This window comes from Aythya marila, assembly GCF_965140915.1.
Source record: "Aythya marila genome assembly, chromosome: 12".
In the NCBI taxonomy this organism is placed as follows: domain Eukaryota; kingdom Metazoa; phylum Chordata; class Aves; order Anseriformes; family Anatidae; genus Aythya; species Aythya marila.
The window spans coordinates 20,262,232-20,288,620 of NC_139053.1; the positions used below are offsets into that span (position 1 = coordinate 20,262,232).

General features: G+C 59.1%; 2 protein-coding genes across 2 annotated transcripts in view; both read right to left on the reverse strand.

Annotated features, from left to right (window-relative positions):
* Positions 1-29: 29 nt before the first annotated feature.
* On the reverse strand, positions 30-3,922 carry SLC22A31 (solute carrier family 22 member 31). The gene is made up of 9 exons (XM_082770190.1): positions 3,483-3,922; positions 2,427-2,530; positions 2,202-2,356; positions 1,862-2,030; positions 1,468-1,601; positions 1,257-1,365; positions 949-1,160; positions 733-844; positions 30-645 (listed from the first exon to the last, which is right to left on the reverse strand). Exons 1-9 carry the CDS (start codon positions 3,903-3,905, stop codon positions 285-287), a joined length of 1,779 nt encoding a protein of 592 aa, XP_082626316.1. The 5' UTR covers positions 3,906-3,922; the 3' UTR covers positions 30-284.
* A 1,887-nt stretch (positions 3,923-5,809) lies between these two features.
* Positions 5,810-26,389, reverse strand: part of ANKRD11 (ankyrin repeat domain containing 11) — a 112,136-nt gene continuing 91,556 nt past the window's right edge. Inside the window, exons 5-13 of the mRNA XM_082770028.1 lie at positions 20,446-20,616; positions 19,315-19,518; positions 17,704-17,846; positions 17,117-17,264; positions 9,895-16,625; positions 8,958-9,056; positions 8,710-8,853; positions 7,559-7,651; positions 5,810-7,078 (exon numbers count right to left, since the gene is read on the reverse strand). Coding sequence (XP_082626154.1) covers positions 6,893-7,078; positions 7,559-7,651; positions 8,710-8,853; positions 8,958-9,056; positions 9,895-16,625; positions 17,117-17,264; positions 17,704-17,846; positions 19,315-19,518; positions 20,446-20,616 — 7,919 coding nt within the window. The 3' untranslated portion in view covers positions 5,810-6,892. The remainder of the gene's footprint in view (positions 7,079-7,558; positions 7,652-8,709; positions 8,854-8,957; positions 9,057-9,894; positions 16,626-17,116; positions 17,265-17,703; positions 17,847-19,314; positions 19,519-20,445; positions 20,617-26,389) is intronic.

The following is a 26,389-nucleotide window of genomic DNA, read 5'->3' on the forward strand; positions in this document are numbered from 1 at the left end:
GGCCACGCCAGCCACCCGTGTAGAAACAAGGCACTTTTATTGGCAGCTGCAGCCCCCCCCGGGGCATCACCCCCACCCCAGGACTCCCAGCACAGCTCCTCCTGGGGCAGGATCCAGCCCCAAGGGGGGTGGGCGCGCAGCCCCCAGCCCCACCACCGCTCGCAGCCCGGAGCTTTGCGCCCAGGGCCACGTGGGGACGGGGGGGGACCCGCTGCACCGGGGGGGTCCCAGTGGCGTGATGCTTGCCCCCCCCAGCCCTTCCAGCAGCAGGGAGGGGGGCACGGCTACGTCTCTGGGGGGGCGTCCGTGGGGCTGTGCCGGGGGCCCAGCGCCCGCTTGGCAGAGGAGACGAGGCGGGAGTAGTCGTGGGGGATGCCGCGGGGGGCGAGCAGGGGGAGGTGGTCCTCACGGGGGGGACGGTGGAACAGGGGGGGCCGGCGCTGGCTCTCGCCGTCCTGCAGGGACTGGGGCAGGCCGCGGCCACGGCTCTCGGGCAGCAGCATGATGCTGAGCACCGAGAGGATGGCGAAGGAGGCGAACACCAGGTGGTGCAGGAAGAAGCCGCGGCTGTTGGGGATGGCCGTGATGGGGGCGGCCGCCTTGCCCACGAAGCTGGCCCCCACGATCAGCCCCAGCCCGGCGCCCCTGCGGGGGGAGGAAGGGGAAAAAGCGCTCAGAAAAGAGGGAGGGGGAGGAAACAGGGTCCTGGGGAGGGGGCGGCTCCCCCCTCACCTGACCACGGTGGGCAGCACCTCACTGGCGAAGAAGATGCTGAGCATGGTGACAGCGTGCGAGGCGGTGATGCCCACCACCGACAGGGTCAGCACGATGAGGTCCAGCAGGTCTGGAGAGGGCAGGGTGGGGGGGGAGCAGACATCACCAGGGGGCTCACCCTGCACCACCCCAAGCACCCGGTCCCGCTGTGCCCCCCCCCCCCCCAAGCCTTACACTGGGTGAGGGCCAGCAGCAGCAGGGAGGAGATGCCGGTGAGCACGGTGCAGAGCAGCAGCACGGCGCGGCGCCCGAAGCGCTCGGCGGTGAGGCAGAGGAAGAGGCAGGCCACCGCCTCGGCGCCCACCAGCGCCAAGTAGGAGGAGAAGCGGGGCAGGTGCGGGGCCAGGTTGCGGGTGAAGCAGTGCCGGATGCCGGAGCCGATGAAGCTGCGGGACGGGGGGGGGGGGGGCTCAGCAAGGGGGTTGGGGGGCCGGTTGGGGCCGCTCCCCCCACCCCACAGCACTGTCCCCCCGGCTGCTCACGCGGTGAAGCCGAGGATGACGCTGTTCTTCCAGATCACCCTGGTGCTGAAGATCTCGCAGACGGCGTGGTAGCGGGGCTGGGGGGAGCCCTCCGCCAGCGTCTCCAGCTCTGCGCGCACGGTGGGACCGGGTTAGAGCCGGCACAGCCCCACGGAGCCCCAGCACGGCCGGTTTGGGAAGGGGGGAGCCCACCAGGCACCCCCCCACGCACCCGCCATCAGGCTCCCTTGGTCGTCGGCACCGCGGCCGCTGCTCTCGGCCAGCGCCTGCAGCGTCTTCCTGGCCCTCTCGAGCTGCTGCGTGGCCAGCAGCCAGCGCGGGGACTCCAGCAGCAGCGCCGGGCACCTGGGGCGAGTGGCGGTGTCACGGGGTGTCCGCGGGGGCTGTGCCCCCCCCCAGCACCACCACCACCACCTCCCCCTGCCTGGCTCAGAGCCGCGCTGTGCCTGGAAACCCTCGGCTTCAAACCTGAGCAAACATTTACCCGGGGAGCATGGAGAGCCCCGGCGGCTTTGATGCCCCGGGCAGGGTGTGCCGGGACAGGGCGCTGCCTGGTGTGGCTTGGCCCCCTGCGCACTCCAGCCCCGAAACGGGGGGGTCCTTACCACCAGCAGGCAGCCAGCAGAGCCAGGATCATGGTGACGGCGCCCTGCAGGACCCGCCAGTCCCGGCACAGCACGGCCAGCCCCGGCAGCAGCAGCTCCCCGGCGATCCAGAAGAAGCCGGCCACCATCGTCACCTCCAGCCGGTGCGGGGGGTCGCACTGCTCCAGCCCTGAGGGGGGCACAAGGGGTGCAGCGTGGGTGCCATGGCCATGGGGCACCCTACAGCATCCTGCGTCCCACAGCGCCACGCATGCTGCAGCATCCCAAAACCCCGCAGCACCCCAAAACCCCGCGGCACCCCAAAACCCTGCGGCACCCCAAACCCTGCCGGTGCACTCACGTGCCACGTAGAGGGAGAGGAAGGCGCCGGCCAGCGCAGCCCCAAAGAGCATCCTCGCGACCAGGACCATGAGGAAGTTGATGGCCAGCGCCACGCCGAGCCCCAGGGGCACCCCCAGCCCCAGGGACACCACGAAGGTGGGCCGGCGGCCGAACCTGCAGGGCCGGGCATGAGCTGGGCCGGGTGCCCCATGGGGGGAGCGCCCCGGGGACCCCCCCCTTTTACCTGTCACAGGCCAGGCCGGCGGCGACGCTGCCCAGGGTCCAGCCCAGCAAGTGCGTGGTCTGCTCCAGGGGCACCTTCCAGCGCGAGGCGCACACCAGGTCCCACTGCGGGCCACGGGGATGTGTCTGCACGGGGGGCCCTGCAGAGCCCCCCCTGCCCATAGGGCTGGGACGGACGGCACCGGTGGGGTCACAAGCCCCACGCTTTGTCGGGGGGCTTCTGGGCAGCCCCCACCCCCAGGCAGAAGCGTGGTGGTGCTGGTGGCCCCCAGAGCCCTGTTTTTGTCATGTCCCCCCCGCACAGCAGAGCTCCCCACCCCACAGCCACCCCTTGTCCCCCCCCATGGGTGTCTGCTGGCTGTCCCCAGGACCCCCCCAAGCAAAATTCTTCTCCCCCAGGCCCTCCAGAACAGCCAGGGCTTTCCCTCGCTGGGGCCCCCAGCTTGTCCCCCAGGGACCCCCCAGTTCCCTTCACACCCTCCCCAGGCCTCCCCACAGCCCCCCCAACCCACAGCCACCCCTTGACCCCTCCTGCACCCATGATCCCAGGGCCCCCCGACCTCCTCCAGCCTCCCCCAGCCTGGTGCCCCCCCGAGACCTCCAAACCCAGGCCCCTTCTGCCCCCCCCCCGACCATCCCAGACCCTGGGGACCCCCCCAAACCCTCCCAACACCCCAAAACCCCTCAACCCCCCTGGGACCCTTAGGACTCCCCAGAATCCCCCACCCTGCTCCGGGATCCCCCAGCCCCAGAGTGCCCCAGCTCCCCAAAACTCAGGGATCCCCTCAACCCCTCCCCAAACATGGAAAACACCCCCAGACCCCCCTCCCCAAACACAGGGAACACCCCCAGACCCACCCCAAACCTTACCCCCCTCCCCAAACTTAGGGCTCCCCCTAGACCCCCCCAAACCTCCCCATCCCCAGGACCCCTCCCCTATCACCCCAAACTCAGGAACCCCATTACACCCCTCCTCCCCACCCCCTCCCCATCCCCAGGACCCCTCTCCTACACCCCCAAACACCTCCCCCCTCCCCAAATATCCCCCCCCCCCAACCTGCGTGACCATGTTGGAGCGCAGCCCGGCGGCGGGCAGTGCGTAATGCCAGCCGCGGGTGCAGGGCCCGGTGCCGTCGGGGCGGGCGGTGGCGGTGCCGGGGGCCGTGCCGGGGGTCGCGGGGGGGCCGTGGCGGTAGCGGTAGAGCTGGCAGGGGCTCCAGCCGCCGCGGAGGCGGGGGACGGCGGCTCGGAGCAGGGCGGCCCCCGCCAGGCGGCGCAGCGGCGGCGGCAGGAGCGCGGCGTCGGGGCGGCAGCGGTGGGGGGGCTCCGCGCCCAGCGCCCACCCCAGCGCCCAGCCCAGCGCCAGCGCCAAGCACGGAGCCCACCCCCCCGCGGCACGGCGGCCCCGAGGCCGTGCCCCCCCCCCGGTGCCGGTGCCGGTGCCGGTTCCTGCCCCGGTTGCTGCCCCCGCCGCCTCCATCCCGCTGGGGCCGGGCAGGTGAGGGCGCGCACGGCTCGGCTCGGCTCGGCCCCTCCGCGGCACCGCCCCCCCCCCGGAGCCAGGTCCTGCCCCCTCCTTTCTGCCACCCCCCCGGGCCCGAATCCCAGCCCCGGATCCCCCCAGCCACCTCCCGACCCCTGTGCGCCCCCCCCCCAAGCCCAGCCTGGGTCGTGTCCCCCTGCCCGGCTCAGCCTCCCCCTGCGCACCCCGGTTGTTCCCCGGGGGTCCGGGGGGGCCGAGAGCTGCTCCGGGACGGGCACCAGCACCCATGGGTGCTCCCGGCCCCCGCTGAGCCTCCAGGGGCTGGGGGCCCCCCAGGAGGGCTTCGGGACAAAACCCTACAAGGGGGAGCGCAGTGGGAAGGGGGAGGAGGCAGCTGAGCCCCCAGAGGAGCCTTTTTGTTTTTTCCTTAATTTCTTTGTGCCCGTTATCTCTGTGCTCCCCCCTGCGCGGCACTGGGGAGCAGCTGCAGCCGCCTCCTGCCCCTGCAGGACAGCGAGGATGGGAGTTAAAAATGGGGAGAGAAACCCAAGGTGGGTGTGCTGCTGGCGAGGTGGCCACGACACCTCTCCAGGCAGTGCCATGCAGGCTGGGGGGCACGAATTATTGGGGGGACCCCCGGGGGGCTTCACCACGAGGCTCCCGACCCCCATGGGTTGCAGGGGAGCGTGTTGTGCTGTGGCTTTAGCTGGTGGATGAAAGGTCTCCGTGCTTACAGCGGGCACTTTGCAGTTATTTGTCGAAGGAAAGGGCAGGGCTGGGCATTAGCTAAAAAATCAGCTGGGCGTGAGGATGCCCCAGGCCCCGTCTCACCCCAGGGAGCAGGAGCAGCCCCCCCAGCTGGTGCCCATCGCCCACCCCAACACAGCAACCCCAGACTGGGCTGGGGACAAAACCATTTAGGATCCAGTGAGGCCACAGCGCCCATAAACACTGGGGCCCTGGCCCCGGGAACCCGGTGATTCCTCGACCTGCCACAAAGCTGGTGGCAGTGGGGGCTCCGTGCACGGCTGTCCCGGCACAGTGGGCGCTCCCCCGTGCTGTGTGTGCCCGGCACAGCCCGAGCTGCAGTGGGAGGACTGGAGAGGACTGGGGAGGACTGGGCTGCGCCGTGCCCTTGAGCCCAGCAGCGCCCTGGAGCCGCGTCGTGCTCAACTCCTCCCTGGTTCCAAAAGCAGCAGCCGAGGCGTCTGAGCCTGGAAAAACTGGAAAGAGAAAGCAAGAGGCGGGTGGGGGCAGCCAGAGAGGCGGGTGGGGGCAGCCAGGCTTCCTGCGTGCCAGGCAAGGGCGGGCGGCAGCTGCAAGCAGGGCACAGGGGCCGTGGGAGAGGCACTTGAACCTCTCCAGCCCTGGTGCTGAGCACTTGTGCTCAAGGCCCAGCTGCCAGCAGGATGGGTCGATGTGAGCCAGGCTGCTGCCTGCAAACACCACGGCACAGACACGGGCACACAGAGCATGCAGTGGTGACAGCCCCACAGCGGTGCAGGGCTGGTGACAGGAGGGACAGCCAGGGCGCCGTGTGCCCCTTCCCTCCCTCACCCCTTACGGAGAGGCCCCAGGAGCAGGAGCGAATTCAGCCAACGGGGCCATGGCAGGGCCAAGGCAGTGCTGGGCTCCCCCTTTCCTGCTCCTGCTCCGAGCTCTGCAGCCCTAAAGCAGCAGCTCCTCGACTCAGAGCACCCGGCTGCACTGAAGCAGGAGCAGCACCACGGGGTTAGGAACCACCCGAGGTTAGGAATTGGCCTCCGGGGGTCTCTGCAGCACGAACTGAAGCCAGGGGACCTGTGTGCACAGCCTGGGTGCATCAGACAGGCTTCCAAACACCACTGAGCACCTCCTGGCTCCTTCAGAGTGCTGCCTGGGGTGAGCTATACATACAAAGATAATTTTAATTAATTTATTTATTTCTTTACACATAACTGAAAGTGATGTTACAGTACATAAGTTATTTACAACTGTGCAGTAATGTGTTGCAAAATAAATTATCTAGAAGGCAGCAAAAGTACATTGTTAATGTATATAAAAACTGTACAGCATTTATGGGATACAATTTTTCTTTATATGAGTATTGGCTCTGTAGTGTTTTCAAGTTATGTTCTCAGAAAGAGAAACGAAATGCCCAAGATTAAAGGAAAAAAAAATATATAAACCACATGGATTTTACTCCATTAAAAACACAGTTGGCAAAGTCCTTTCTCTGCGTCGCCACCTCCCGCCCGCCGCTGCCCCCGTGCCCCCCGGCACGCGGCGCCCGCCGCTTCCTCCGCTCTTCCCGGGCGGTGGCGAGCGGCGGCCCCGCGGCCCCCGGGCTCCTCCCGGCGCCGTCCACACCTTCAGAGCCGCGTCTGCCCAACTCGGACGCTGTCTTTTGCTTCTAATTGTTTCGGTTTTTTTTTTGTTGTTGTTGTTTTGTTTCGTTTTTGTTTCGTTTTAGACATACCCAGGATGGAACAGAAACTCAAACACCCCCCCCTCCCCCCATTGTTTCCTACTGCAGCTTCTCTGCGCGCAGATCCGCAGAGCGGTGGAAAACAGAGAGCTGGAAATCGCTGTGTTCACAAGTACATGGATCAACGTGGTTGCTGGCCCCGCTCAGCAGCTTCTGCAACACACAAATGGTGTCCTTGGCCTCCTCCCTCCACGCCTCTGCCAGTCCCGTCGCCGGTGAGTGCTCGCTGCCCGCGCGGACCGGCTGCCTCCCTGCCGCAGCAGCCGGTTGGAAAGGAGATGCGCCCCGGCCCGCTGCCCGGCGGAGCTGCCGTCAGTCCGGGAGCGAGGGACGCGCTGTGAAGAAAGTGCAATTTTTTTTTTTTCTTATTGTTTTGTTTTCTGCCGATAGCTGCTTCCTCCTCCTCTGACCAGGGATTCATCAGCAAGCGGTAAGGGTGAATGTGAGCTCGACCGCCCGACCTCGGAGGGCTTCCCGTCCTTGCCAGTTTTCAGTGATGTCTCCTGGTTTGGAACTGTCATGCCGGCAAGAGCACAAAGTCATCGTTCACGTCGACCATTGGCACATAGAACGAGGGCACCTCGTTCACGCAGAGGGATTTGTGCCCCGCGGGGTCCAGCTCCTGCACCTTCAGCTGCCACTCCATCCTTTGCACCGCGTTCAAGGCAGCAGCCTCGTGTTGCTGTCGCATGAGCAGGCACGTCTGGATGGGGGAAAATAAAAACAGGCAGAGGTGAGGGGTGAGCGGGACAGGGCAGGAAAAGCTCCCGCTGCTGGTAACACCCAGCAAAGGCTGGGGACCTGCAGGGATCACACGGAACAGCGCAGCATGTGGAGCCAGGGACACCCCACATGGCCTCATGGAAAGGGAACCAGGACTCAGGACATCTGGGAAGCCCCCACTGCTTCGCAGAGGTCCCAGGACAGGATTCAATTCTTGCCATCGCTGCCCCTGAAGACGAGGAGAGAGCCCTTCCCACCAGCTGTGCTGCCCACACCATCCAGGGATGCCTGCGCCCAGCAGATTTTTGGAAACCACAAAAAACACAGCTTCCCAAAGCAGCGCCCAGCCCAGCCAAGCGAGTGTTTTGCCAGCCCCGTGGCTGGGGCTGCTGTCACCAAAAGCCTCCCTGGGGTGCTGAGCAGCAGGACCTGCTCCCAGCATCATGCCCGTGCCTCTCACCTTCATCCGATCGTACTTGTCATCCACGTCTTGCAACCAGGAAATGAACTGTCGCGCGTTGAAACGGTCTCTGACCGATTTGTTTTCGTCTCCCTAAGCAGAAGACATCAAAAGGGAATTGCATGGAGATTTGTTTATAATTTTTTTTCACTTTAAACAGTCAAAGGTGTAATAGGCCATACTCAGACCCCTCTTACGGCACACGCTTGACGAAACAGGGCTGAAGAAGTAAGAAAGGAGCCTGCAGGGAGGGAGAACAGCGCGCTGCTTGCTCCCAGCTGCTCCTGCAGCCCTTGGCCAGGGGCTGCAGCCTGAGACAGACAGACAGACAGACAGACAGACACGCACACAGGCACTGCTGGCTTCTGCTTTCCGTGCAGGAGTCCTGTGCCAGCCCAGCACCTGCACCCGCACCGCTCCATCTCCAAGTCACACCCAAGAGCACGTCGCTGGAGAAGCACAGGCACTTCGTGGCTGGGAAATGGCCAAGGGATAAATCAAGGCTCCTGGATCGAGGCTCCAGGTGACCACTGAACCCCATGATGCTGCTGCTGCCCGGGATCCCTCCTGCACTGCGGGGCTGCAGAGGGTCTGGCGGGGTGGCACGGCCGTGGCTGCGCCCCTCTGCTCTCACAGGCAGCACCCAGCACAATTGCCCAGCTCTGGCACAGAACCACGTGAAAGCAGAGGAAGAAATTACTCTTGTTTTGTGGGCTGTGCGTCAGTCTGGCCCTTTCAAAGCCGGTATTCGGATACGAGTTAATTTAATGGCTCTCTCCCTGTTATTTGGCGGGTAAAGATATCCCAGATTGCAGTAAAATAAATCCCTCAAATGTGCAATGATCCTGATCAAGAAGGGCAGAGTGTCCTGAGACTCCCTGATAAGAGTGAGCCATCTCTGCTTCTACAGAGACACGGTGCTCCCCGTGTCACCGTGTTCCTGATGTGTTCCCTCCCCTGCACGCCCACCAAATGCAGCTCGAGCCCCCAGGAACCGAGCCAGCCTGGCCGAGCTGGGCACGTGCTGGGGAGGTGTTGGGCAGCGAGTCCTGCAGCTGGGAGCCATCTTTTCCATCTGGAAAAGCCCGTCAGCCCCGGGATCGTGTACAGCACCTCTGAGAGGCTCCTTCACCGCCAAGACAGGCACTGACCTGATTTTCTAGAGGCATGTTGTAGACCTCGGAGTCCAGCAGCATGGTGCAGGCGCTGAAGGGCACCGCCTGGTTTGCGATAGTCCTCGCTGCCCGACAGTGAACTCTCAAAATCTCCTGCTCGCAGGAGACGATGAGCTTCTCCTGGGGAGAGCAAACAGAGCAGTGAGCGTGGCAGCCTGGGTTTCCCCAGCAAAGGAAATTCAGGACCCATTCCCAAGCAGGGACTCCTCGGAGCGCTGCCTTACCCGCTCTATGCTGTGCTGGAGCCGCAGCTTCCCCCTGACGGCCTCCTGCTGCTTGAAGAGCTCCTTCAGGGGCTCCGCGAGCGACGGTGGCGGGGCGATCTGCGGGCAGACAGCACGGGGTTAGAACTGGGGGTACGGCAGCTCCCGGCACGGCCACGAGCAAGGGCAGGGGGTAGAGCACGTCCAACCAAGGGGGTGAGACTGCCAGAGAAACACCGGCAGGAGCAGAAGGGACCGCGGGCTACAACCACCACGGTGCTGTGGCAGGCAAATTGGGGCTGAACTCATGCAAAGAGTAACCCACGCTCGGGCTGCGCCGCTGCTCTCAACGGGCAACACGAATCCTGCCAGACCTGGGTATCTCTTAGGGGCTGCAGCAGGGAGGAGGGCAGGGCCTGACCCTCCTCCTCCAGCCAGAGCCCGGATTTGTGGCTGCAGCACCGAGTTTATTGATGCACCTGTGTCTGCAAGGCCCGTTCATGCGGCACAGCAGCGAGACACAGATCCCACTGCCACGGAGTGAGGGCTACCGGCAAGTCAAATATCGGGGCTGGGTAAAAGGGAGGCAGGAGTTAAGGGCAGCTCTCTTTTCCCTGCAGTCTCCTAGGTTCTTTATCCAGTTACTGCGCTGCCTGTAAAAGCAATTTTGCCTTCTGGCCTCAAACCCAGTGGATTCATATAAACTCGCTCTAAAGCCCGAACAAACTTCAGGTTCCTAAGCACAGCCTAAGGTCTCCTCTGCAAAAACACATCTCAGAGGATGCATTTACCACGCAGCCATCCACTTAGCGAGGCTTGAGGCTTGGTTTTGCCATCGTGAGCACGCGCCCTGGGTGCACGAGGGGACAAGCTGGCTGTGCTCGTGGCAGCAAGGGAGGGCAGAGCCCCCGACGCTGTGCTTCAAACCACCTGCTGCAGAAGCAGGGAGGCGACTCACCACTGGGATGTGGAGCTTGCTGAGGGGCTTGCCATCCAACAGGTAGGAGCCCGTGTAGGTGACGTACTCAGCGTAGCACTGAGGAGCTTGGGGAGTAATGTAGCAGAGGATTTTCCGCTTCTCTTCAATCTTTTTCCTGATCTGGAGGTACTCGAAGTAGGGGTTGGATCTGTCGCTGTGGTAAGGTTCGATGTCGTCCAATTTTATAGCGTCTACGATAGCTGCCAGAGTTTGCTGTATCATCTCCCGGGTCTGCTGGGTGGACGTGTTGATCTGCTGCTGCAGCTGCTGGTTGGAGCGCTGGAACCTGCGTTTGCGCGGGTGCTGAGTCTGGGAATCGTCCTCCTCCGTAATGCGGCCTTTGGCACGCGTGGCAGGCGCAGAAACAGGAGGAAATTCCTTCTCAGAAGACGCGGCGTTCTGCTTGTTTTGGTTGGCGAGCATCTGAGCCCGGTTCCTGGTAATCCGCTGAGGAATCTCTTCTATTTTGGGCGGTTTGGGAGCTTCTGCTACCGGTTTTTGTACCGGTTCAACAATTTCTGCTTGCGCGTTCCCTGGAGGCGCGTCGGGCTGGGAGGAAGAGACTTGGCTCCCCGCGCGTGCCGCGGCGCTCTCCGGCACGGCGCTGCCCTCGGCGCTGGCCGCGGGCGGGGGGCAGGCCTGGGAGCTGCTGTCCGGCGCCCCGCCGGAGGAGGACAGCTCCTCCTGCACCGCCTCCACCTCCTTGCTCTCAGCCTGAGCAGACTCCGACGAGGTCGGCTGGAGAGGCTGCGCTTCTGCGTCCTCCCCACCTTTCTCCTCAGCTCCGCTCACCGCTTCCGAGGTGGCCTCCTGCGCCGCCGCCTCCGATTTCTGCTCCTCCGCCTGCGGCTCTGCTTCCAGCGGCAGGGCAGCGGCTGCCTGGCTGCCCGGGGGCTCCTCCGCGTCCCCGGCAGCTACCGCAGGCGCGCCGGCTTTGATGACGCCGGCGCTGGTTTCTGAAGCTGTCACCGGGCTTTCTTCCACTGGTTCCGCCTCGGCCATCTCCGTCTCCGCCACGTCCTTGGGCTGCAGCGGCAGCTCCGGCAGCGAGAAGGGGCCGAGGTCCAAATCATCTTCGTTGTTGGTGAACGGATCGGGCCACGTCACCGCCTCCTCTGTGTTTGCCGGGGCGGCGGTGTTGTTTTCCAAATAGTTGTTCTCTGGCGCGCTAACAGCTTCTGCCTGAGGTTCTGCTGGCACACAGGGGGGCTCCGGAGGTATCTCGGGTGCTTCCTCTGGAAGAGGCTTGCAGTTATTGAAGAATGTGTCTAACCTCGTGGGGGACATGTATGGAGCTTGCTCTTCAGCATTCGCTATTTCCCCCGGCACCGCTTCCTCAGCATCTTCCTTGACTTCATCGAGCCCCGGCTCGGACACTGACAGAGGGTAAGAAATCGGAGAAACGGGGTAGGACGTGTCTGTGGGAATGAAGGCTACTGGTGGAGGATGAATCGGCTCTAGGGAACAGAGAGGAGGCTTGGGGGACTCGGAGAACCTCTGGGGAGATTTCATCAGAAGCTCTGAGCCCATGGACCAGGTGACAGAGTGCTCGGCTGCGTTAGCCATCAGGCTGGGAGGCATCGCGGCCTCGGGGTTTCTGGCGGGAGGGTTATCCCAGTCTATGTTGTTTTGTTCTGGTATACCCGAACTGAAATGGTTTTCCTCGATTGGTGGCAGGTAGGTGGGTTCTGGGGGCATGATGGAGGCGGTCGCCTGCTGCTCCTCCGTGGTGTCCAACGGCATGCCGAGGTCGGGGGGAAGAGCACTTTCTACCGAAGGAGCCAGCAGTTCGTCTCTGTGCGAAGGGGAGGATTTTGCTTGTAAACCAGAAAAGACACTTTCAGGAGACTGGGCGACTCCGCTGACAGCCCCTGGAGGACAGTGCAAAGCCTCCACTTTTGGCGACGAAACCCCATAATCCGGTGAGTAATACCCAGGGGACAGACACTGGAACTTCTCGGTGGGAACAGAAGGAAGGGGAACTTTTTCCTCCATTAAATGCTGCACCGGAGAGTCATAATTCGATGTCGCCGGGACGCTTTGCTGCCTGAAAAATTTATCTCCAACGGTGAACTCTTCCTCGGGCGCCCTTCTGATATCGACAGAGATGGAGCGATACAGGTTCGTGGAGGGTATGGTGCGGGTCGGGGTCTGACTCGGGTTCTCGGGGAGGCCACCCGAAACGTTGGCGTATCTGTCAAAGAAGGATGGAGAACAGGCGTTCATGGACATGGTGGATATGGGCAGCGAGTGCTGCGAGTCCGCGCACTCGAACATCAGGTCGGTGTAGTCCTCGTTGCTGCACGAAGGAGTCCTGGGCGTCTGCATCACCTCCTCGTAGCTCGGGCACGACACGACGGATGCCGGGGTTGGGACGCCTGTCGGCCGGTTCTGATCCGGCCGGGGGGAGGCCGGGAGGATCTCCTTCAGCTGAGGGCCCGTGATCCAGTCCTTGGAGTCCGTGCCCACAGCGGGTTGGGTCTTGTTTTCTGGTGACAGGATGGGGGTCAGCGGGCCCAGCTCCTTGAGCTTCTTGTCCTTGAGCTGGGTGTCCAGCGTTAATGGCTTCTTCGTTGCCAGATCCAGACTCCTCTTGCGAACATCTTCCGAGCTTTTAATTTTGTCCTTCAGCTTGGGGTCTCCGGACCTGTGTCTCATTTTCTCCATTTGCTTCATCCTCTCCTTGTGCCTTTTGTGGCGCTCCTCGATTTCCAGGTCCTTCTGGCTCAGCATCCTCTCGAAGCTGGTCATCATCAGGTCACCGTCTCCCAGCAGCTTCTCCCTGGGCCTGGCATCCTTCTTGCCGCTGTCTTTGGAAAGGGTTATTTTTTCATTGCCGTTGCTTATTTTTATTGACTCCGATTTGTCTTTCTCTTGGTTCTCCTTGAGCTTCTCCTTGAGTTTGGTTTCACCGAATTTGAGGTTTTCCTCCTTTGACTTGTCCTTGAAGGTGGTAACTTGAGGACTGTCCTTCTCTTTAAGTGTTGACTTTGGCTCGTCTTTGTGATGCTTAAAGAAGCCATCTGTGTGTTTGTCTCTGTGCTTTTCCTTTTCCTCCTTCCATTTCTCCTTGTGTTTATCTCGCTTCTTTTTCTCTTTAGCTGTGCTGATGGCGCTGGAACCATAAGTCTTTTCTTTTTCCGCCTTCTTTGACAGCTCTCTTTCAGAATCATTTTTGTCTTTCTTTTCAGAAAATAAGTAATCAATGCTTTTCTCTGGTTCCTCATCAGGCTCTGCCTTCATGTTGTAGGAAGTGCTAAAAGCCTCCCCATCCACAGAGAAATCTTTTTCATAATGACTGGAGTCCTTTCTGCTACTGGAGTCCTTAAATTCATCTGATTTTTCCTTTTTCTCCGTCTTTTCCTTCTTTGCTTTTTCTTTCTCGTGGCTTTTCTTTGATGAAGATGAGGAATGCCGGTGTCGCTCCTTCTCCTTGAGTTTGTCCTGCAAGCAGGGTAACGGGAGGGCGTCCTTGAACTTTTCTTCAGAGGCATCGGTAAGAGAGAGATTCGAAGACTCGAAGAGGCTGGTCAGTCCCGGCTCCTGTCCTCTGTCTGTGAAGCTGTCAGAAGAGATCTCGCTGATTTTGTCGTTGGAGTCGTCCCTGTAGTCGTTCAGAGCCTCCTCCTCCAATTTTTCCAACAGGCTCTTCTCTGCCTCTCCCCCTTTCGAAGACTTTTTCTCTTTGGAATGCTCCTTATCCAGCTTCTCCTTATGCTTGTTCTTCACCTTGTCATCACTGGCATGCTTCTTCTCAACCTTTTCCGGGAGCTTTTGCTTGTTCTTCTTCTCTTGGTTGGAATCTATGGATGTTCTGTCTTTCCTGTCTTTGTACTTCTCCGAGGAATCCTTCTCTTTCTTTTCTTTGTGTTTTTCAAAGGAATTCTTCTCCTTCTTCTCCTTCCCCCCTTCCGATGTTCCTTTGTCCTTCTTCTTCTCCTTGGAGTCCTTATCTTTCTGCTTCTCTCCCGAGTGCTGCCGGTCGGAGGAGTACTTGCGGTGTTTCTCGGGGTACAGCTCCTTCTCAGCCGCTGCGCCCTCGTCCTTCTCCTGCAGGCTGTCCAGCCGGTGCATTTCGCCCCCAACGGATTCGCTGACTTTGAACCCAGTCAGGCTGTAATCATCCCTCTCGTCTTCGCTTTCGTCTGTGAAGATGTCCGCGATGCTGTACCAGCTCTTCTCCTTGCCTTTCTTCTCATCCTTTTTCTCGGAGAAGTCCTCTCGATCCACAAAGTTTTTCTCCTTCTTCTCTTTGACCTGGTCGAAGGAGCTCTTCCTTTCTTTGTCTTTGCTGTGCAGGTCTTTGTATTTTTCCTTACTTTCCTTTTTCTCTTTGAAACCCTTTTCGAGTTCTTTGTCTTTTGGGATTTTCTCCGGTGCAGCTTTTTCACTTTTCTCCTTGTCGCCTTCTTTGGATTTTTCCTTGTACTTCTCTGGCTTCACTTTTTCTTTTTTTTCCTTGTCGGGAGCATCTTTCTTCTCCTTTTCCTTCCCAGAATGGTGCCGCTCCCAACTCTCCAGGGTTTTGCCACTGAACTCAGCATCAGACTTGTCCTTGAAGAAGGTTTCACAGCCATATTCTTTGAAGTCATCTCGATAGGGCTCCTCCTGCTTTGTTTTACTGTCTTTCCGGTCTTTAGAGCCATCAGAGGAATCTTTTCTGTCTTTGTTGGTTTCACCTGTATCTTTTTCTTTCCTCTCCTTGACACTCTCTGCAGAATCCTTCCTCTTCTTGTCCTTTTCAGGCAAATAGCTAGGAGCAGCTTTGTGTCTTTCTGTTTGGTCCTTTTTCTTGTCGGAGCTTTTGTCCACATAGTCTCTGTCCTTCTTCTTTAAGAAAGCGTCCTTTTCATTACGCTTCTCGTTGTATTCCTTCTTCTCCTTCGTTTTGTTTTCCTTTTTCTTGTCTTTAATTTCCTCTTTCACCGGCTCTATGATTAGTTTTGCCACGGTGTCATTTTTAATCTCCCTGAAATCTGTGACCGGAGAATCCCAGCTATCCTCGCCTTTGAAATCGAAGGAGGAATCAGAAGACAAGTCTGAAAACCACCTCTCTTGCTGATCATCCGAGAGGCTGAACTTTGTGTCCTCGCTCTCGGGAAATTGGTTTTTGTTATTAAACTCATCAAAGCCAGACTCATCCCTGTACATTTTTTCTTTTTTGCATTTTTCCTTCTCTTCCTTGAAGGATTTTTCTTTCTCTAGTTTAGCAACTTTCTCCTCTTTCAGCTCATTCTTCTTTTCAGATTTTGACTGCTTGTCCTTTGATTTCTTCTTTCTCTCCTCCTTGTGTATTCTGGGCTTCTCCTCTTTGGGAGACTTCTCCTTTACAGGTTTCTCTTTTTCTGATTTACTCAATCCTTCTCTGAAGGATTTGCTCATGTCTTTACTACCCTCTTTGACTTTTCTTAGTGATTTCTCCTCTTTAGAGGATTTTCCAGTCTCATCTTTAAACAACCACTCTTTCTCCTCCCCTTTACCTTTGGGGAGTTTTTCTTCCTTCTTACAGTGTTCTCGCTCATGCTTTAACACTTTCAATTTGTTTTCGACTGGATTTTCTGTCTCTACTATCAAGCCTTTCTCAGGCTTTTGTTTAGAGTCCTCAAACTCAAAAGAAAAAGTTTTGATTATTTTAATGTCTTGGCTGATGGGACACTGTCCCTTCTCCTTGTTTTTATGTTTATGTTTTGTTTTATGTTTTTTAACAACCTTCCCCTCCTTGTCCAGCTTTGGAATTGCTCCATCCACATTGCTATGGAATGAATTCTTTTTCTCAGAAACAGTGTTGTGTGGGTTGTTTTTCTTTTTGTGCTCTGGTTTCTTCCTGACTGGCTTTAGCGACTCTAAGCTCGAATCCTCGGACGAGTAGTCTGACTCGCTCGTCAGCCTCGTCCTTGTGGAGTCCGATAAGGAACTGACGTCTGACCAAGCTGGAGAAGATATGGTTTTCCAATTGTCCGTCCTCCAGTGCTTGGAGTGCTGTTCTGTAAGATTAGGATTATGTTTCTGGGAGCCTAAACTCCCATGAGAAGAGGTCGATGAGGCAGACAGAGAGTTAAACAAGGAGGATTCTTTTAGCACTAGCCTGGAGTCCTTTACACAGCTAGAGCTCTGAAGAGAGTCTCTGTCATCCTCCTCACTCTCCACGTTTTCACTCTCTGATTCAGAGGAACAAAATTTGTCATTTTTTTTGCCAAATCGAACCTCTTTGCTTTTCGTCTCCTTCTTCCGCTTCTTTTTTACTTTGCTTTTCTCCTTCTGCGGCTTTGTGCTGGCAGGCTCCCGAATCTTGCTGCTGGGCAATATCGAGTGGGTCGTAAGTCGCAGCTTCTCCCCCGTCCCCACAGCAACGCTGGTCTCCTCCTCGTCCGAGCTGTCCGACAGGATGCGGTGGGCAGCTTTCTTTGGTGTAATTGTGTTATTTTTAGTATAAGTTTTCACTTCCATTTTGGGTATGGAAATGAAACTGTTTGCTTTAGTCTCTTTTCTGTAATCCTTTTTCAGCAAATGTTTGTCATCGACTGGCGGGACCCGGTCCTGTTCATCGTCCTCATCAAATTCATACTCATCCTTCACCGGGGTGATGGTTTTGGGGGGCTCCTGGGCCTTGGGCTTGTGCTTCAAACCCTTCTCGAACTCTGAGTCTGTGTTATTGCCATCAACAGAGCTGGAGGGAGCGAAGGACGGGGCATCCTCCTCTTCTGACGTCTCTGCAGAGGGCGAAAAACAACGCGTTAAGGCCTGCAAGGAGCCCTGCCACCCCTTTCCTCCCCCAGCCTTTGCTCAGCTTGCAGCTGCCAGCCCGAAACGCCGAGCTGGAAGACCTCTTAGGGAACAGTCAGCCCCTCTCAGCCCTGCGAGGAGTGCTCCTGAGAATATCCAGCATGGAGCAAGGGAAAAACTTTCTAACAGGATTATGACTGCAAATAGGGTAAGGCCAAGGCTCCCCATAAGACAGGAACGTTTCCTCCAATTAGCACTAATGAAGCCTGTGATGTTTCCCACCTGGCTCAGGCACAACAGCGGCACCGGCGCGGGGCAGGCGCCTGCAGTGCAGCTACAGCTGGGCTCCTGACTGTGACAGCAGCGTGCAGATACTCTGAAAACAGCCTAAATTCCCTGTCCTCCTAACGTCTCTGTATTAACAGACAGCTGCAGGCCACAGACATCGCTCCTACGTGCACAAAAAAGTCAGCCTCACCTGTTGAGCTCTCTTCGCTGGAGGGGTACGTCGTCTTCCCCAGGAGCAGATTCACCATGGTGGGAGAATTAGCTACTTTTAAAGGTGTCTCCCCCTTCCTGTTGCTTTGATGAGGATTCCCTCCATAATGCAACAACAATTTCACCACCTGGAAACGGAAATAGAGACTTTAAGTGTTTGTAAAGATGTTCCGAATCTGTTGGGGTGTTTTTGGTAATCTTTCACATATAACAAAAAGGGGACATGCTCAAGCTGGAGAGCAGCCTGCTGTCAGACACAGGACAAGCCCTGTGGCACTAACAGGCATCGATAAGAAGACAAAGGCCAGCAACGTGAATCAATTTGGGCAGGAAAACACAGAGAAGAACCAGCTGCAAAGCCATGCACTCTCCCTGTGCTCCAGAACGATCTCTTGTGCAAGTACAATGCTGAGCAGTACGGGGGCAGGAGGTTCTCACCGCTACACAGCTATCAGCAGCAAACCATAACAAAACAACCAGAATCTCTGCATTTGCACAGGTGGCTGCTTGGCACACGAGAAGGAAAAGGTCATTGAAAGAGAGCCGTGGAATCCAGCCACAACCAACCTTGAAGTGCCCGTTGTTGGCTGCGTCGTGCAGCGGGGTGTCGTCGTCCAACCCCTTGGTGTTGACTTCTGCGCCTGCAGCCAGCAACTGCTTTGCCACGTCGTAGTATCCCCGGTTGCATGCCTCGTGCAACGCCGTCCAGCCTGCAAGCAAACAGACACTGAGAGGTGGGCATCACCTTCATGGAGAGGGTCGGAGACAGAGAAAAGCAACTTCCATCCACCACGGCTGCCTGCGCCAGGAGCCTGCAGCCCGGCCCTGCAGCTCGGGGAGCTCTGCAGGACCAGCCCCACCTTCCCCTCGGGGTGCACCACAGGCAGTCAGACCGTCTGCTAGAAATGGCACAGCCCTGGCAAACCCGAGGGCAAAGTTCTGGCTAGGAAATTGGGAGGCTTGCTGATGCCACGTGGGAGCCAGGTCTCAAATCCCTTCCCCTTCCAACTTGTCTGGAAGAGAAACACGGCCTCCTACAGCAGGGCTGAGTTCCGAGCTACAGACACTGCCCCGAAGCATCCCCCACGCAGACCTAACAAATATTTTCCGTGTGCTTTCCAAAGCAAGCAGCCATGCCACCAAAAAACAGGCCCTGATCTCGGAGAGAAACCAAACAGCCCATCTCCACAGTAACAGCGGCTCTCGTTCTCAAACAAACCCCTGAAGAACACGGGATGCAGTATTTTATCATGTTCAAACAGACTATTTTTAAGCAGGAGCTGTTTTGAAGTTTCCCAGCAAAGGCGCGCGGCTCCTTGGGTGTTTTGCTGATAGCGCCGTGGGAGCGAGCCCGTTACCTTCACCGGGAGCACGAGCAGGGGGCACCTGTGCCCGGAATTAATCACAGCTGATACCTCCGTCTAGCGCTGGCATTAATCACCCAGGCAGAGGAACACGCACAGCTATTTATAGCCAAAAAATCGTGCAAAGGGAACAGCAAAGAGCAAAGCCGAGCTCTCGGACGTGCCGGAAGAGAGGCTGCCTCGTGCTAATTTAGCCCCCTCGTTAGTGCAGGAGCAGCGTGGTTTCTCTCAGCAGCACCCCACATTCAGTATTTAAACCCAGGCAGCTGACAGCATCACCATTTGATTCCGGATCGCCGACTCCACAAACCCAGTGTTTTCATGTCTTTATGCACGTTTGTTACGTTTTAAGTTAAAAAAAAAAAAAGAGCTAAAACAGCCTTTGCAGATCCTCCTCCAGACTTCTCAGGCATCACGTGTGTGGAACAAGAAATGGCCCAGAGGGTCCCGGTCCCGCTGCAGAGCACGGAGCCACGAGAGCCCCGGGGGGAGCAGGGATCCGCACCCCCAGCCCGGCAGGAGCAGGGTGGGTGCAGCCAGGACAGCCCTGAGACTTCAGCTGCTGAGTTCCAACACAGGAGCGGATGTTTTCCAAAGATTTTTTTACTCTTAGAAATCTGTAGTTTCCTTTTTTTAAAGGACAGCAATATGTTTTCCTCCCCTAAAGGCAAATTCATTGGTTTTGGTTAATCTCTCTTTTCCAATTAGCGAACCTGTGTGGTAAGGAAACAGCTTCCCCTGGCAGGAGCCACTCTGTGGGTGGCACATCCAACCCGAGGGCAAAGGGCAGAGCTCCTGGTGCGGGGCTGCTTACCTGCAAAGTCTTTCACATTGACATCCGCACCCTCGATGATGAGCTCCTTGATGCGCCGGGCATCTCCTCGGATGGCAGCTCGATGCAGCCGAGTCTCTCCTCGCTCGTTTCTCTTATTTACTTTATCTTTGGTTTTGGAGGCAGAGTTAGGAGTTCCCTTCTGACAAACTGTGGACTGAGAGGGATGCTTTGGTGTTGTGTCAACTGCGAGGAGGAGAGAACAGAGTCAGGAAGCGCAGCTCAGAGCAAGACCTAAACCCTTAGAGGGAGCTGTTGCAACGCGTTTCATCTCGCCTCTCCACCGAAACGCTCTCCAGAAGGCACTGAGAGTTAACAGCCTCTGAAGTTGATGTGAAGACAGAGGAAAGCCTGTGTGTGTGTAATACAGATATTAATTGCAGGCTGCCAAAGCCCGCTGGAGAGAACTGCAGTCCTTGCAAAGATTGTAGGCAATCCCATGATTTAGGAGTAGACAATGCAGCTCCTTACCCTAAAACCTCATTTCCTAAGGGAAGCGGCCTTTTACCAAGCGCATGTGAGGTCTGACAGCCTTGGGAGGGGAGCACATTTTCTGGGAACAGCTGAATGCTCTGAAGACTACACAGCTTTTTGCTGGTTTTCAAGTAAGAGCACCATAAGCAGCTAGATTTGCGTTAAGAACAACAAAACAGGCGGCTAAAAGCTGCAGCGTGTGTGTGTAGGACGCAGATGTACACACACGGACAGCACGCTGCGCCTCTAAAAACCCCAGAGGGGGGGGTCACGCAACAGATAAAAATTACCCAAATCCCAAATCCATGGTAAACACATTCCAGCTGCTCTGCATCTCACGTTACAGTGTGCGCTGGCTCTCATCAGCCTTATCCTTCTCCCCAGAAGGAACACGGAAAGACCAGAGGCTGCTGTTTTGCCTCGGTTCACACCGCTCCCTCCCACACCCAGCACCCCGGAGCCTGGCAGACCCCGGCAGCAGCGCAGCCGCCCTCCTGCACCCAGCTGTGCCACGCTGCTGCTGCTTTGGAGCAGGAGATGTCCACCAGGGCTCGCACAGGGGGCAGAAACAGGCAGGAGAGAGCTCGCCCCGAGCAGCATCTCCCCGAAGCAGCAGCACGGGGCTGGCCCCACGCTCACCTGGGCTGTTTGCAGACTCCTCGGCTGTCATCTGCATGAGAAGAGCGACTTGCTGGCGCTCGGAGAGCGGGTAGCCTGCCCGGATTCCTGAAAGGCCCATTCCAAACAGCAAGCCAGGCTTTCTCGTGGCGGGCTCCTTTTTAATCCTCTTCCGCTCTGGACCCTGCTTTTCTGTGATGCAACGAGACACAAAAACACAACCCGTGAGCATCGCGGCGCCCGGGAACCACGCTCCTTTCCGAGCAGAGCGCTCACAGCTCTCCGAGTCCGTCCCGGTCTCTCACGGATAAAAAAACCTCTGGTGAAGGACGCGTCCCTGCGCTGGGAGCGCTGGCACCCTCTCCTGCTGCCCGCCAGCTCTGGTACCATGCATCGGGATGGGATGGGATGGGACGGGACAGACCTGGGGCAGGAGCAGCACCGCCTCCACCGCAGCCTCTCCTGGCGCGGGCTCCTGGGGGCTCTGCCCCGCTCCCTTCTCCCCCCGGCAAACAGCAGCACAAGGGGCAGAGGAAACGACTCCATGGTGGGGCCACCGCCAGTACTGTACCTTCCATCCTGCTTCTAGGAGCCTCCATTTCATGCCATGGTGCTTCGGGGAGCGTACGCAGCCTTATGCCACCACAGCATGGACTGAGCTGGAGGCATCTAAAAGCATCAACAGAGAGTGCTAACGAGATAGGGGCTGACAGCTCCGCAACGCTGCCACCTCACCCCTGCAGCACAAGAACTTTGCACCCGAGCCATGGGTGCAGAAAGCCCTGCCAGGACGGAGCTGGGGACCTGTCCTCTCCTCCCCAGGGCCCCTGGCACGCTGCTCACACCCCTAGCCGACACGCTGCTCGGCTGCATCCTTCCCAAAACAGCCAGGAGTGAGCACCGCGCTGCCTCTGCCAGCCCTGCTGGCCCACACGCCAAAGCCCCACGAGCAGCTCAACTCTTTAAAGCATTTCCCATTTTTCTCGATGCAAATCTCACTTCTTTTCCCCCTGCAAGGAGGGCTGGCAGCCCTTCCCAGAGCTCCTGCCCGGCGAGCTGCCGCACGCTGCTCAGCACCGCTGCGGGGACGCGTCCCCGAGTTCCAAGGTGTCAGCTCAGGAAACAAAAACGAAAGTTTCCTTTCGCGGAGCCAGCCAAGCAAAGAGACAGCAAACGGATCTGCAGAGCAGCACCGCGATCCCTTGCCAAGGAGCCGAGCTGCGTGCCTCCTACCAGGCAACTGTCCTAAACCCACAAAAAAGCATAAGGAAGATACGGTGCGTGTGAGCGGAAAATCCAACGCTGCTCCCGTCGATTTCTAAGCGCTGGCACAGCTCGCTCCCAGCCAGGCTGGCTGCAGGGCTCCTGCTGCGTGCAGAGGGCCGGGAACAGCATTCGCAGGGGCCACACGGGTAGAAGATGTCGGTGCAGGTGAGCAGGTCCTGGTTCAAACATCGTGGGCTCGAGGCAGGGCTGCTCAGATGCTGCTGGAGAACCCTGAGCAGCACAACGCCGCACCGGGTCGGTCGGTGAGGGAGCTCGTGGCTGTGTGTCCTCTGCGTGGAAGTCTGAATCTAAACACGCTCATCACTGAGCTGGAGGTGTTTTGAGAATCCCAGGAAATGTTAGTGGTGGGACACAGGAGTCTCAAAGCAGCATCTGCAGACAAGTACATGCCCGATAACCCTCTCCAATTTACAGGGCTTCAACCCCGAGCAGCTTGGATGGGAACTCACGCTGCTGCACGTTTCTCACTCTCTGTTTTTAGGCACAGAGTCCAAACCACTGAGCCCAAATACCCCAGACCTCCTGTGCCACCACCTCAGCCTCACGGGCAGGAGCTTCCCATTCCCTGCACTCCCTCCCCTCCATCACAGCCACCACGCCAGAGCAAACCACGCTCACACCTCCTCTGTGCCCCTGCCGTGGTGTAACGGGGACGCAGTGCCTCGAGCACAGCTCACCACTCACGTCAGCTGCGTGCAGGCTCCTTGCACGGTGAGCCCGTCCCCACCCACACCCCCGGTTTGGATGGAGGCAGCCAGCAGGGTTTGGGCATGAACACAAGTGCCAAACCTCCCCCTGGAGCCACAACGCGGCTGCCCCACGTCATCCCCTGGAGCCCAGCACCAGGAACAGCCTTGGGCCCACGCCAGTCGCCAGCCACGCACCTGAACCGCGCTAACTGGGAGCCGCTTCGCTACGGAAACCAGCCGGTTGCACAACTCCAGGCTCTGCTTACATCAGCCACCCGTGTCTTTGCTGGCCCCTGGGTGCTTGCAGGTGCCACGCAGTGCCCAGGCTCTCATGGCACCCTTGGGTGCAGGGTCCAGACACCAGCGGGGCCGGTCAGCAGCACCCGAGGCCGCCCTGGCCCCAGCCGGCACGCACCGCGCCTCCACGCGCGCAGGCACCGAGGGAGAACCCCCACCTGATCCTCCACAGCCACCTTTCGGTCACCCTGGCAGCGGTAGCAGAGCTAGAGATGAAATCAGATCACAGGCAAGTGGATAGCTTTTGAATGGCTTACAATAAAATTAAACCCAACGTGCTTACGGGGAGGAAACCAGGCAGCCCGGGCAGCTCCCCGAGCCCCGTGGCCGAGCCGTGTGTGCCGCCAGCCCCTGTCTGATCCCAGCAGTGGCAAAGGTCCTGGCCACATCCAGCCCTGCCACAGCACGGGGCACACCTTACACACGTACAGCCCGTGTGTAAGGGCCCCACGGGGCAGGGGCCGTGGGGGTGTGCAGGGGAGTCCCGGGCAGAACAGCAACACCGGGGGCTGCGGGTTGTCAGCAGGAGCCTGCCATTTCCAAAAAACGACTCCGAAGTTCAACCCCAAACCTCTAAACTCCTGTTAGCTCCACAGTTGCAGAATCGTCCTCCTCCACACAACATTTAGCATTAAAGCCATGTGATCCAGGCGACAGAAATAAACCGGAGAGCGATCGCTGCGCTCCCGCTTGCTCGCGCCGTGCCGAGGGCTGAGGCAGCAGCCGAGGAGCTGGGCTCGAGCACGGTGCCCTGTGGGGTGGATGGAGGCACCACGGAGGCACCAGGGGATTCTTCCCTGCTCCCTGCCTCCTCCTCCTGGTGGTGCTCCCTGAGAAACGACCCCGAGGCGATGCTCCAGCAGCGCCCAGCCAGCCTCGGGGGCAGCAGGAATGCAGGACGTGGCCCCGCTCAGTGACACAGCCCTCAGCAGCCCTCCCTGGCCCTGCCCTGCTGCAAGCCCGCTTTATTTCAGCCTGGAAATCTTCACTCAGAGCCTGGCTGTCACCAGGTGTCCGTGGGGACCCTGCACGAAGACCTCGGCTCACAAGCTCCGGGCGTCAGTGGCTCCTGCAGGCTGCTCCCCGCAGTAAGCGCTTCTCTGCAGCGCCCTGCAGCAGCGTGGAGCAAGCCGAGGGAAACTCACACCTCAGCAAGCAGGAGTCAAACGTTTGGCACTCAAACCCCTCAGCGAGGCTGTGCTAAGGCTGGGAAAGGCAGCGCAGGGCAGCCCCCCCCCAAGAGGCAGAGCGCAGGGCCGTGCGAGCAGCGGCACCACGCGTGTGCCCTGCCGGAGGGGTGAGCACAGAGGGCTCTGCACGAGCCCTGCCACCAGGGACCCGTTTTGAGATCAGCTCCTTGCTGCCTGCTTCCCTCTCCGTCACAGGGCCAAGCCTCAGCCGGGGAACTGCTCCTTGTTCCCGGGCTACAAACGCCGCTCTGCTGCGCGCCCTTCCAGGACAAAGCCCCGCGGGTGGCTCCCGTGTCCGAATTAAGCTCCAGGTCACGCAACGCTGGCGCTGCCTCCACGGGGGGTGCAAAGCCAGGGCTGAGCCTCGGCCCCAGAAAGAAGGGGAGCGAGGACGAGGCCGGGAGCCAGACGGGAGCGGCGCGAGGGGAAAACCTTCGCAGGTTGCTGGCTGGCGCGCCGCGCGGTGCAGGCGTCGCGGAGAGCTGCAGCCGAGCTCCCGCTCCCCACTGCCGTGTGTGGCACCCTGTAATGCAAAAAGCATCCGTGTGAACGGCTCCGGCATGACAGCACAGGCAAATAAGGTGGCACCCGGAGGAAAAATACCATTTCCAAATAAGCAGCTCGGGACGCAGAGCTGAGCGCTGCGCGGGGACGCTGCCGGCCGGCTCGCTCCCGGGTCGGGATTTGGGAGTTTATTCACGGAGCGAGCACACAAACAGCAGATCAATGAGAATAAATTAGAACGGCACAGACAGCAGCGGAGACTGCATTGCACCCCCGAGAGACCGCACAAGCCTCTGCCTTCCTGATCCACAGCCTGGCATGCGTAAGAGTGACTCATTTCTACTGCAGAAGTCACAGGGCACAAGATGTTTCGGCGCACGCCAGCTCCAGCGAGGGGAAGCAGCCTGGCCCCGCACGGGCAGCGCCGAGCTGGAGCACGCAGACACTTTCTGCACCCAGAGCCCTGCTCGCACGCTGCGCGCCCGGGCTCTGCACGCTGCTGGCAGCTGAGCACGAGCAGAGAGGGCTTCCTGAGTCTGTGGGCAGAGAGAAAGGCGGCGTGGTGTGAGCGGTGCCCCGGGAGTTGAGGACCGGCACGCAGCACGGGGAGGACAGCAGCAGGCTGAACAGCAGTGGCACGGGCAGATCAGCGAGAGGTGGCAGCAGGAGGGCAGCAGGGTGGGCACAAAGGCACCGAGACCATAATGTGGTGGTTTGTGAGCAGAGGAACCCGGTATTTGGGTTCATCCGACGCAGGCAGGAGGCAGGTTCTGCACCAGGGAGCTCACGCACGTGCTGCAGCCCCTGCAGTGTGAACATCCCCGGGTAGAGACGGGAGGGGATGTGGCACGGCAGCCACGTGGAAGCCAAGAGGGAGCTGAGAGGGAAAACCATAGCAGGGTCTGCTTTGGCAGCACGGCAGGGGGGTGCCCCAAGGATGGAGAGGGACCCCCAGCGCCCAGCCCCAGCTCAGTGGTGACGGAGCAGCTGCAGGCCCTGCCCCCGGTGGCCTCGGCAGCTTTAAGAGCATTGCTCAGGCAGAGAGGTTTAATGCCATGCCCCAGATAGCCGGCCACCCAAACAGCAGCCCTCACCCCCAGCCCCAGACCACGCAGACGGGGGTCAACGCAGCTTTTGGGGTGGCCATCGGCTGACAGGCTTCACCCCCGGGGCTTCTATCAGCTAGAGCAATCTCCGTGTTAAACAGGAGTAATTCCGAGGGAGAATTCAGGTCCACGCTTTCCATTTCCCACGAGGCCGAAAGAACCGGAGGAGGAGGAGGAGGAGGAGCAGGAGGGGAGGAAGGCTCGCCCGCGCAGCCCCCCTCTGGGAGCTGGGGGCAGGACGCTCCGCAGACAGCGCTGATAAAAGCTCTTGTATTAGAGAAAAAGCCATCATTGATAGATTTTGGGTTCACAGAGACCCAGCACACTGCAGCCTCTCCCTCTGCATGCTAAGGAGGTGAGGCGGGGGGAGGAGGGAGATTTATGGCAGCTCCCATCATCGAGCGACCTGCTTTCCCGCACGGCACCTCCCAGATGGCTGCTGCACACGGGGAGTTTCTAAGGGTGATCTGAAGGCTGCTGTGTGCCAGCCCCGGCGCACTGTGCCGGCATTATGGAGCCAGCGAGAAGCGGAGAAGCTCTGACATTCACTCTCTCCCCGGTTGCTAGGTGAGAACAGTTTCTCGACTATTTTAGTAAAAGGGCTGAAATTATGCAGCCGAAGAAAGGCCCGATGCAGCGCAGCCCATTCGAGTCCCCCCCCAGCTGCACACATCCGCCCGAAGCCAGCCACAGAGGCGCACACAAACAGCGCCTGGGGACGCAGATGCGTTTCGGAAGCCGCCAGCGATTCGCTTCTCACGGATCCCCTCGCCAGCCCAGCGCCACGTCCAGGAGGGATGGAGCGGGAGGGTTGGCTCGGCTGATAACCCAGGTGATCAGGCTTGTTAGCCCGGTAATTAGCACCACGTACCCTGCTCTCATCAGCACCAAG